Below are 12,663 nucleotides of genomic sequence, written 5' to 3'. Positions count from 1 at the left end.
ATTATTTTTATATTATTATTTTTTTTAATTTTGCAATTATGGTTTACATCTTAGTTTCAGGTGTAGAACATAGTGATTAGACATTTATATACCTTAAGAAGTGATCATTGCTTTTCATTTTTATACTTCATATCATTGTTTTCTAAAGTGGCAAGATTATCGATAGGTTCATGAATATAGTTGCTAGTGATTAACCAGTGACTATTGGAAAATACGTCTATAAAATTACAGTTAGATTAACTATAACATAGTGAACTTTGAAATTGAAAATATTTAGGTCCTTGATACTAACTAAGTGTCTTTAGACCATGGGCAATTTATTTAACTTTCTGAGTCTGTTTCCTTGTCCATAAAAATAGGAGTGATAATAGAATTTTCACTGGTTAATTGTGAGGATTACAGTATAGAATACACATAACATACTTAGCACAGTTCCTGGAGCACAGTAACATTTATATAGTGTTTCCATTATATGCAACAAACATATTAATCAAATGTCTGATATCTATTATCTTTCCATTTACGGATGATAGAGCATATCACTGACTATAAAGATTATAAGGAGAGATTGGAAGCTTTAAGGAGGAGTTTGACATAAAACATCCACCTATGAGAGAGAAATATGCAGAAAGTGAGAAAAACATCTGGAACAGAAAGAAGCTGTTGGGTTGCATCCCAAATGCATTTACTGTGTATATAATATATACTCGATATTGTGTCTGGTCCTGTGGGAGAAACAGAAATGGTCAAGATGATGTTTGCTATCAAAGAGTATCAAATTAATCTATTTTATAAAATGCTGACAAAATGCTTCAACTCAGGGAAGTCTTAAGCCTTGACAATAATTAGTGGATTTCCTGACCCAGTTGGAAAATCTCAGTCCCTCGTGCTGGCTGAGTATTTCCTGGTCTTCTATATCTCACAGCACCAATACTGGTAGATTTGGGCCTTGATGATTAAAAATAACAGAATTTGTTAGATAGTATATATTTGAAATCCTTTCAAATTCTTGGTTATTTTATTATTTTTAGTTTTGTTTTAACTATATGGCTATACACTTATACTTTAATCTCATTTGACGTTAACTTAGTAAAAAAATATATTCCTGCTGAGAATCTTTCTGTAATAATCTATTTTGCAAATTATTATCACCCTGCCTGAATCATCTTTTTATCTTACTAGTTTGCCTTTAAAAGAGATATCTGATGAAATTTTGCTATTTTTACTATTCCAGTGTCCATACATCGAATATATAATGAGTTTCTATAATGTAAAAGACACTATGTTAAATGCTCTGTGATGCAAAGTCATGTTGGATCTTATAGTCTAGCTGGGAAGAAGAAGATAGACTTGAAAATCTGTGTGCACACATACCTACATTAAAAGAACTCCTTTTTGAAATGTTCTTTAAAACTGAACGCACAAGTGATAATTAAGAGCTGACACTATTAATGAAAAATATATATGCATAGTTCAAGAAAGTTTTGTTGGGTTTTATTTCTGAGGACAAAATAACGTTAGAGTATTTGCATGTGTGCTTCAACAACAGCTCATATCTGCCCCAGTGATACTGCTGAAAAATAGACAAAACAGTGTCATACTAGATTAAAATGGATGCCAACTGAAGTATAAAGCTTAGTTGGAGGCAGACTCTTCATTACAAGATGTACTGAAAATCATGATTAAAACATTCTGCTTAAAATTCTTCCAATCCATCATTTGCATTTTGTAATTATGCACGGAAATAACTTAGAGTAGCACTGTTTGTTTTTCTTGCTATTTACTATCTTTTACTCAAAAATAAATTTATAATTTTCTGTCTACTGAGTCTTAATAATTGTCAGTCTTAGGTAAAGCTACAATGATGGATTATGTGCCTCTTATGTGGAAAAAAAAATTATTTGCCAAGAATAATTTTTAAAATTTCAGATTTCACTCTTTCTCTATAAAGGAAGTTTCTCCACTGCAATTTTAGGGGTCTCTTAAGCAGCTTTCTGGTTTGTTAAGTAATGAACAATCAATTGCAGTACAAGCTATGCAAAAGACATGAGACATTTAAAAAAAATAATTTTTTTTCTGAAGGTATTTCAATATCAAAAAGGTGTATTTGAAATCTCAGAAATGTAGCTATGCTTCATATTAGTTTATATGCTTTAGTTCACCGGACTTTACATTATTTTTTTATTTAATAATTACTAATGATGTACATTAGAAAGCAAAATTGAAACGATGAAAGAAAACCTCTGGCTAAGTTACATTATTGCCTACCTCATATGATCAGAGTTCTTTTGCCCATTAACTAACATAGTATTGTACACATAGTAGGCACGCGATCAAAACTTGATAAATGAGTTAAAATCAATTCTTTGTTCATGATTTTTGTTAGTTATATAATCTATAATGGTTTAGTGATTCATTTCTGTCTTTTAAAGACCATTTATTAATGAACAGGACCATATATGACCATGATAACACTCCTTTTTATCTGACAACATAGTTCACGTTCAGTTTTCACATTTTCTAACAAACTTGTACACACAACTGATTAATAAGTGTTTTGAATCCTGGGATTTTCTGCTGCAAACCCTCCAATGACTGTTCCTCTCACTCAAACTTGAAGCTATAACTCTGTATTGATGGTCTGATATTCCTCACAATCTGCCCCAGTCCACACACCACCAAAGGTCATGTCTTTGACCATATCTCTTACTACTCCAGTCCTCTCTCACACCTGCTGCAGTCTGCTGCTCCTCCTCACTGGCTCAAACAGAAATTCCTCTAAAACAGGAGCATCTTTACACCTCAGGGCATTTGCACTACCTCTTTTGTTTATCTGGAATGTTCTTTCTCCAAATATGTGCAAAGCTCTCTCCCTCACCTCCTGTAAATCTTTATTCAGAGAACAGATTCTCATTTTCTGGTCATCAGATTTAAAACAGTAAGAACTGCCCTCCCACATATATACACCTTTGTCTTCATTTTTTTTCCTACAACACAGTACCCTCAGACATTGTACATTTAACTGATTTATTTTTTTATTTTCTTATTTCCTTCATTAGAAGATAAGCCCCTGATGGAAAGATTTTTTGCATGTTCCAGTAACGTCTTTATCCCAACACCTGGAGCAAAACCCAGTGCCAAGTGGGTGTACAGTGAACATTTGCTGAATATGAGAAAATCTTCATCCTGAAACTGCCAAAATAAATTAGTGATAGAATGACGACATTTATTTTCATTCACTTTGAATCTACTTGGATGAGTACTGGTGTTATTTCTTTAGTATTAACAGGGATTTAAAAACAAAGGGTCCAGATGGTCAGATATCATAATGAAAGGCATATAGAAATGTGTTTTGAATTGGTGCCAATTTGGCAGTAACATCTGAGCAGCTTCATCAGCCTATATTCTTTACAGATTCTGTGTATCTCCCTAAATAGACAGTGGATGTTCCTTATGGGGGGAAAAAAGAAAGATAAATAAAAAGAAGTTTTCAAAAATTTAAACATTGTTTGGTGTGGGTGTCTCTGAGCTTACATCCAGTTCAATTAAGTGTGACCCAATTTTTTTCATTAGTGTTTCCACTGATATGCATATAAATGATCTCATTCTATTTAAAAGTCACGATCTTCAAAAAGTAATTCTAATGCTGCTACATGACAGTAAAAAATACAATACCTAAATTTAGAAATTGTCTGCTAAATCATGAGATTAGGAAACTGTGTAGATTGAGGACCTTATCTGTCCTTACAGAAATGTTTGATATTTTGGACAGCATACAATTTTACAAGAGATTTGAAAATCTTTTACTAATAAGAAAAGGAGGAGATGGATTAACCAGGCAAGGCATTGTAGAATAATTCTCCAATGCTTTGGACACACTGAAGCAGCTAATATTTTTGGCTTTAAGGAAGTTGGGTTTTGCAACATTGTAAGTTGTGTGTAATGACAGGAAATGTAAGAGAAAGGAAATTTGTTCCCATTAACCCTGTAAAGATTTTGAAGAAAGAAATTTACATCATCAATAAAACTTCAGTAATAAATGGGATGACATCATCTAAGAGAAATCATCTTAGAATGAGGGCGTTTTTATTCCATTCTTTTGTCTGTAATAGGCTTTTATTTTTTAAAGTAGATAATCTGTTTTTAAATGCTTGCTTTCTGAGAGCAGTAATTTGCCAATATTACCTGATACAGAACAATTACAGCAAAATATCTAAGATACAAAAACTTCAGGTTTAATTTGTGAAAATGCAGCAAATTTTCCAATTTTCTGGAACAATAAAAAAATAAAAGGCAAATTAAGATCATAGAAAGAAATCTATCTCACTATAAACAATTGCTTCCTTTTATTTATTTAATTTTATTTTAGTACTATGTGCCCAAGCATACATTAAGTATCTTTTATATTGATTTATATCAATTTGTTATTACATTTAGGAAACAAGCCTAAATGGTTGATTTTTATATGGAGAAAATTAAGGCCTAGAGCTGCCCGAGAATAAAACTAAGCTGTTATTTGCTTGCTGATCAAGGGAGAGCTGCAACACTTGAGAAAGTTCAGAATTTTCCTGATAACTGAAAACAAGAACTAAGGGGTATTCCTTATTAAGAGGGGTGCCATGCGTTGCTCACCATCATACAGCTTGAAGGTGCTGGAGCCCAGAGTTGATCCAGGTAGTAGTATGACTTCAAAACTCTGCTCTTTACATCTGTAGTTACCAACACAGTGCTGACTACAAACAACTTAGGGTGCAGGAGAAGAGCCAATGTAAACAATCTTGCTTCTAACCACAATGCCTATGGATATGTTCCTTACGCAGATTTCCTACAATAGTGCAATGCAATTAACTCCTGGTTTCCCATGGGTTGTGAATGTGGAGGGCTAGCTCTCAGAGTCGGTCACTCATACAACTGAAAGTGGAGTGCTCTTTCAATAGGCCACCTCAAAGGAACCATATTAGTAAGAATAGGAGCCCCTGCTCAAGAAACTGTTTCTGTGTATAGTGCTCAGGCTGTTGGCCTCATCTACATATTTTAAAATCTTGGCTTCCTTCATTGGGCCAAATTGCTTTTTGAAAGTACTTATGTTATTTGAGGCTGTTCTTATATTTTTACATTATTTAAAGTTTTTAGTTTTGTGGTTCCACCTATTAGTTGGATTTACAATGATCTGTTATAGAGGTGATTTATTAAATATAGAAGAAAATGAAGTCTTTTTTATTGTCACAAATGTAAATGCCTGAAGTGCCCTTCTGAGAATGAATAAGCAAAGCAGACTAAACTGAACTAAACTAAAAATGCCACATTAAGGTGTAGGCAGAGTCTTGGAACTATTAATAAATAAAGTGCAGTTTTTGGCTTTGTTTTCTTATTGGCTTGAGATTATATTAGATACAAAAGCATACATAGCATGGATACTTAATTGGCATGTGATCTGATCAATAAAACTTACTTTCTTCAATGATATCCCTGTATATCATATTCCATTTCTGGTTTATTCAAAATAATACAATGATGTAATTGGTCATTATCTACCACTTCACCCCAATATTATTATATAGGAAAAAGAGACATATTCTGTCTAAAAGAATTGCTTTTATTCTCATCTGCCAGGAGTTTGAGCAAAATTAAGAGCGTCAGTCTGCCAAATTTTATTGTCGCCCTATTTTTAGTTTCATCTCATTTACCTTAAACTGGATAAGGAAAAGTAAAACAAAAATATTCTTTAAGGGCTTCCTACGTGACCTATTGTCCTTGCACTCTCTTGATCTGGGTAGATGTGGCTTTATTCCAGCTGCTTCTTTGTGGGTCTCCTTGTTGCTTCAAAGGGGCTACTGGATGGGACCCAGCACAACTTCACTGGTCTTTTCCATGGAGTCTACATCTAGTTCTGCTCCATTGTCCCTACAGTCATGGATAGTGTTGGCCAAGCCTAATACAGTACCACTTACTTGTCTTTGCCCTCCGTTTCATAGGCGAGAGTCAGCTCCTGGCCCACTGTCACTCTCCTTGGAGAAAGCAAGCTCTCTGGGTAGCTCCTGTGAAATCCTCTTATTAACATGAGAATTGAGGTGGCTTCCATTACCGTTTCCCCAAGTGAACAGGGAGACCCTCCATGCAGCAGTGGTTCTCTCCAAAGAAATGTCTACTCTTTTATAGTCCTGTCTAGTGAGGTTGAAATAGGTTTCTTCGAAAGTCTGCATAGGAAGTTTTAGAATTTACTTTGGAATTTTATATCTGTTGATCTTGGTGTTAGGGTGGAACTTTAGTGTTATCCATTTTTTCCCCAACTGTTGAAAACAATACTTGCCATTAAAGACAGGGAAAGAAGGTAAGAGAAATTTCTTTTCATTGGAGTATTTATGACTCTGCATTGGCATGTTCACTTTAAGTGCCTGATTTAGTCATTACACAACTCTGTGGGATTGAGAACATTATTCTCCATTAATAGAGGAGGAAACTAAGTTTCAAAGAGTAAGTTTTTAAAAATCATACAAATATCGTGGAAATAGAAATGTCTGATGGAATGCTCCTGCTTTTCCTGCTACACCACCACAGGTAAGACGTGCATCTGGTCACCAATGTTAGCCTAGGACTGCCCAGTCTGTTTCTCAAATAGTTACTTACCTTTTGTAGACTTGGGTATAAAAATGAGGTCATTTGTATTGCTAGTAATTTAAAATATAGCATAAAATCTTAACATTAGCTGAGTTTTAAAATACATAATTTTTTTTTCAGACAATAGATTTTGAAGGTTTCAAGCTATTTATGAAGACATTCCTGGAAGCCGAGCTTCCCGATGATTTCACAGCACATCTTTTCATGTCATTTAGCAACAAGTTTCCTCATTCTAGTCCAATGGTAAAAAGCAAGCCTGCTCTCCTTTCAGGTGGTAAGTTTAATTATTTACTTTAAAAATTTATATACAGTAGAAACCTCAAAGTGAAAATCAGTATAAGTTCTCTATAAGAGAAGAGATAATTTGCTTAAAATTCACCTTTGTCGCAGGATTTATAGTTTCATACTAAGGTTGTGCAAAGTATTTAAAATGTCTCCAAAATAATAAATGCTAAACATTAGAGAAAATATGCCTTCTCTTCATCAGTTGTCATTCATCGCCTGAGAAGTCTATGAGATACTTGAATCAAATGTATGTATATATATATATATATATATATATATATATATATATATATATATATATAAATGTAGTCACAAAGCAGTTATGTCTAGAAAGCATAATATTTAATATCAGTTGTGGAAATTACTAACATACTTTCACATTTTTGTATTTGTAAGTTCAGAAAAGAGTTTTGATTTTTCTCTTAGATACTTAATTAAATTTTTGTCACATCAAGATGATTAGTTCTTTCATTATGTGTAGCTTTTTAGAGATGTCTAATACGTTAAAACCTGTTGCTAATTGTATCAATCACCATCCAGTCAGAAACAAACAAACCTCACGGTGTAAATCTAGAGAATGTGAAATAGGAAATCGGTTCAACAGTGTTGGAGAGTTGGAAAAAAAGCAAAGGTGGACACTGAGGTCATGCAGAGGCAGAAGCACATGCTGCCCCCTAGGGTGGAGTAATCAAAACCCAGAAGCCTGAAGGAAGGAACTCTGAGCTGAGATGCAGAGTTCTGAGGGGAGGGGTTGTCCGGCAGATCTTCTGTGAAGAGGATACTTCCTGGCTGGCTTTGGTAACTCAGGAGCTCAAGGAGGGACCTATAGCCCTGATGTCAGACCTCTCAGAAGTATCACCATGGTCTGTGCAGGACCCTGTAATGGGAACTTGCTATACCTTTCTTGGTGTGGAAGTAAGCTGGAAATTAGAGTTTATTGCTATTGGAACTCTGTGTTGTGAGGGTGAAATGCTGGAAAGATCTACTAGGAAGTGCAGGTAGACTAGCAGGACCCATCCCCTTGTCTTCCCTTCCTTCTAATGTCTCTGTAGTATCCCCTGTGAATCTCACAGGTTTCTAGCTGGCAATGGAGAAACGTAGTCTAGAGAAACATTTCTCTAATTCCTTGATCTCAACAGTCTTTTGATACCTTAAACATTATTGAGGGCCTCAAAGAGCTTTTGTTTATGTGGCTGATATCTATTGCTATTTACCATATTAAAAGTGAGATATTCGAAGAATAGCAATGAGCAACCCATTGAATGTTAACAAAAATAACATGTCTTTATGAAAGTGACTATTTAAAAATATACTGAGAAGAGTGGCATAGTTTTACTTTGTTACAGTGTAATGTCTGACTTCATAGAAGACAGCTGAATAACCAACCACACCTGCATCTGTGTTTCCATATCATGTATCATATAGCCTCTTGGAAACACCACCGTATACTCATAAGAGAATGAGGGCAAAAAAAGCAAATGCTATCTCAGAATCGTCATTCAAAGTGTTTTGGTCTTACAATCTGCTGAGAAGGGCCTGGGGAATCCGAGCTGAGCCAGAGACTTCCAGCCTTAGCATCACAAAGTAGATTTATTGAAGTGTGGGTAAAGAGATGAGGAGAAGTTTAATAACTGGCACATGGATTACTAAAAATTTAAAAACCTATCATTAAGACAGAGGTGGTTCAGCCACAAAGAAAACCTGGGCAATCGGATGAAGTGTCCACACTCTTAACCCTCATGCTGTGCTTCTTCACCTTCTGTTAACGAAATAACATGTTTCCTAGAACAATCACATGTTGGTCCATGCTTTAGAAAATCAAGTGTAGATCTTCACGTGATATATTTTGATCCCTTCTAATTATATAACAATTAATACATTTATCCTAACCTTTAACTACCTGTACAATATTTTTAGTTCCTAAAATAATCCCCCTTGACATTAAAATAATGTCAAGAATTGAGAGGAGTCCCCACACTTGCTGGTTTTCTCTGAATGAGTTCCATTTGAGTTCCAATGAGGTCTGTCCTTAGAGTATCATGGCAGAGCTCACCAGTGTCCTGGGCTGGTCATTTTAAAATGGGACAAGTGCTTACTTTGATCTAGAAATGAAAACGTCCCCCTTTTCCATGTCATGCTTTCAGTGGATTGCACATACCTTAGACTGAATAAAATAAAAATGTTGTTCCTTATTTAATATTACGTGAAGCGTTACGGTCTTGGGTTTTGAGAAAGGAGAAGGGGGAACATTCTTTGATATGTTGTCTGAGTAATTGTGTCAGACAGGATAGAGAACATAAATTACTTAGGTAGTGTTGCCAGAAATTTGAATCTCACACCCTTTTTATCAAATAGCTTATAGCAAGTACTACATAGCAGATGCCAAATTTAAAAGGAATAGAAATCAAATGAGGTTTCAAAATGAAAAAAAAAAAAAGGGAATTATAGCTTGTACTTCATTTTGGGACAGTCACAGACCTGCTTGAAAGTGATTGCGACAACGGCTGGGCTGTGTAACCCTTATGCAGCAATAATAAACTGTGATTCCTTTTCAAAGCTTGCCTTCCATATTTTAAAACATAAGTGCAGTAAAAAAAATAGTTTTTATAGACTAAAAATGTTTAAAATAATTATGAACGGGTATGAATGTTGTGTGGGTAGCTGTGTTTTGTTGAATTTGTAATACCTAATGATCCATCTGGCATTTTGTATAGTGGATGATTTCATTTTTGGAACATTTTATTGCGATGTAAGTGGTTCTTATCACCTATTTATGTGTAAGATGATTACTTCTAGTGTTCCCATGTTGGACTTTTAGTTTTTGAAGGTATCCCTAAGGCACGGTCTTTCCAGCTTTCTCATAACCTCTTGTGCTTCGTTGCAAACACCATTCCCTTTATCCCTGACCTCTTGGCGAGTCCGGTGATCCACTTGTTATTTTACCTTCATCCCTAAAATCTGTCACTTGAACTGCTCTGTTTACAGTATTGTTCAAGCATTGAAAACCTTTGTTTTTCTGCAAGTGGCTCGTAAACCCTTAACTATGAATCACTTATGATCTCATAGCTCAGTTCCTACAGCTTGAACACTGAGCATGACCAGAGAGAAATTTCGTAAAAATGCAGATTGCTGCCACTGCAAGTTCCTAACACCCAGTATTATCCTGGCCTTAACACCTCTTCAGTTTAAAAAAAAAAAAAAAAAAAAAGTCTATTGTAAAATGTGTTTATTCTTGATATTTTCTGCTAGATCAATTTGGTTAAACTCTTCAAACCTTTTTCAGTTTTCTCAAATCTTCCCCCTCATTCTCAACAATTACGTGACATTTTTTTTTTTTTTTACATAATACAAACATGCTCCTATTATTTCCTACACAACCCAGAACTTTTTCTTCACCTCACGGAGAATATGTATTAGCTGTACTCCAAATGGAGATCTTCATCTGGATGTCCCATAAGGAGTCAAACTAGATGTGTCTGAAAATCAAATAATTATATTCTTCCCAAACCTGCTTCTATTCCTATCTTCTCTCTTGGTAAATGGAATCCACATATCTATCAATTTTCCAATTCTAAAATCTTGGACCCTTCCTACCCTCCACTGGATCATGTTTAGTTAATTACAAAATGCTTTATGTTACTCATGACAATTTCTTCTTCTCATTCTCCCTGGGGCATTTTGATCCATTATTGCTTGTATGATAGTCCATCAATTAACATGGCTCCCAATAGGCCCTGACTTCTCATCTCCAAAATGTTCTTTCTAACACAGAAGTTTTACTATTTTCTCCTGGGTTTCCAAGGTTTAGGTCTTCACTATCACCTCATGGAGTGTTTTTTTAAACTTTTATTTTCCAGGAGAACTTAAATCCTTGATATTTAAAGTCAATTAAAGCAGAGTTTTTTTTTGGTGAAGGGGGTGCAGGGGACATGAGCACAGAGAGTCCTAGTCACTCTTCCTTTCCCCCTCTATTTCAGACACTCCTTCTGAAATACCCTTAATGAGACCACAGGGCCTGGAAAATGCTATTAAAATGATAAAAGCTGAGTTCCACAGCATTAAGCGCAGTGCCATGCAGCCATGCCTGTAGTTCAAAATTCTCTATGTCTCATTGCTCCATGTACTCCAGACCCTTTTCATATCCAACTCTTGTCTGTGACTTTAAAATGCTCTGGTTACTTAGAATTCTGTGCTTTCCTACACGATGTTTCCTCTGCCCTTATCTCATCGCAAAATCTGACTTCTTCAAGCCTCAGGTAATGCTTCACTCTAATTCAATAGCACATGCTATGATCCGTGCTAGGAATGCAATGATCGATAAGATGAGTGTGCAACTGGGAAGCAACCGTGGAACCCTTGTGAAAGTCACACCATGTACCTCTGGTTCATTCTTGCCCCCCCCGCACCCAGTCCCAACTCCCCCATATGCCAACTCAGCACAAACTCCTGGAATGAGCTACCTTTAGGTAAATTATCTTTGTTTTTGTGTAGGATAACAATTGATAGTAGTTATTAATAACCTACTATACCTAAGAATATAGTAATTAAAAGAGAATATAATATGATTTATTAACTGGTACAGACACTCATACTGTATATTCCTATCAGGCTTCACGATGTCCAAAACATTGACTCCATAATAGTAGTAAATGTACTTTGTTAATCATGGGTAGGTGTAAGAAAGTTTTATTCTTTTTTATTAGTTGCTTTATAAGGCAAAAAGAGAAAAGATTTTCCTAGCACGCTTTAACTCAGATCATGCAGCAAATTGACCTGTTTTCCCATTTAATTATCCATTTCATTAATTCATTACTTCATGCATCCAACCATCCATTTTTTAATACATGTTATATGCCAGGCATTCTGTAGGAGAGCTGAGGATCCTTTAGAGCCAAGCAAAAGACAGACAATTAGGTGATCAAGTATATTACAATAAAATAAATGCAATGATCTACTTATCAGGATCACGTGACTGAGATTTTAACCATAAATTGAAATTATCCAGGTTAAGTAGAGGTAAGGGCAGATACAGTTTGGGACAGAATAGAAAGGGGGTTCCAAGAAGAGAAAGTAACATGTACATTTCTTTTCACCTATAAACAACATGTCCCATCAAAGGACAATACACTAAATGTAAGACATTCAGTAGTTACTCATTCAAAAATATGTATTTATACTTACAATGTACCACGTCCTATGCAAAGTGCTAGGGATACATCAGTGAGCAAAATGGAACTCTCCCCACCCCATAGATATTTACAATCTGTGGGGAGAGAAAGACTAATAAGTAAGTAAGAACGTATAGCATGCCAGATGATATTCGTGCTACTGGGGAAAATGAATCATACAGACAGCACAGGTTGAAGCTCAGGATGACTGGGAATCCTGGGCTTCTCATGACTGAGTGAAACTGAGATAAGGGTCATATGAAAATCATATTCGATGGTCCCAGAACAGATGTATTGGACTTTAGAAGTGTTGGACGCAGCCTGGAGGTGGGTTTGCAGGAGTAGTCCTGGCAGGATCAGAGTCTTGATGGCCTTAGGAGGTTGGAGGGAGGTAGAATTACTGGGATCACTGAGAGATCTTAGTCTATGCCTTGGCTCAGTGGGGCTGAAGTAGATCAAATTACTAGAGGCGAATGGCTGGAAAAGATGGAAGAGAGGTAGCCAAGGCCATATGGTAAAGAGTTTTGTCTGTCATGCTAAGTTTTGAATTTTATCCAGAAGAAATTGGAAAGCCATTATAAGGTTTTAAGCC

General features: G+C 35.5%; 1 protein-coding gene across 4 annotated transcripts in view; it reads left to right on the top strand.

Moving 5' to 3' along the window:
• DGKB (diacylglycerol kinase beta) overlaps positions 1 to 12,663 on the top strand; it is a 642,123-nt gene that overhangs the window by 145,610 nt on the left and 483,850 nt on the right. For all 4 annotated transcript variants that reach the window (XM_019727049.2, XM_074340800.1, XM_074340803.1 and 1 more), the window contains one exon: positions 6,739 to 6,892. In XM_019727049.2, coding sequence (XP_019582608.1) covers positions 6,739 to 6,892 — 154 coding nt within the window. The remainder of the gene's footprint in view (positions 1 to 6,738; positions 6,893 to 12,663) is intronic.

This window comes from Rhinolophus sinicus, linkage group LG09 (genome assembly GCF_036562045.2).
Source record: "Rhinolophus sinicus isolate RSC01 linkage group LG09, ASM3656204v1, whole genome shotgun sequence".
In the NCBI taxonomy this organism is placed as follows: Eukaryota; Metazoa; Chordata; class Mammalia; order Chiroptera; family Rhinolophidae; genus Rhinolophus; species Rhinolophus sinicus.
The sequence above is the reverse complement of the archived record's forward strand: the minus strand, read 5'-3'. Positions and strand labels throughout refer to the sequence as shown.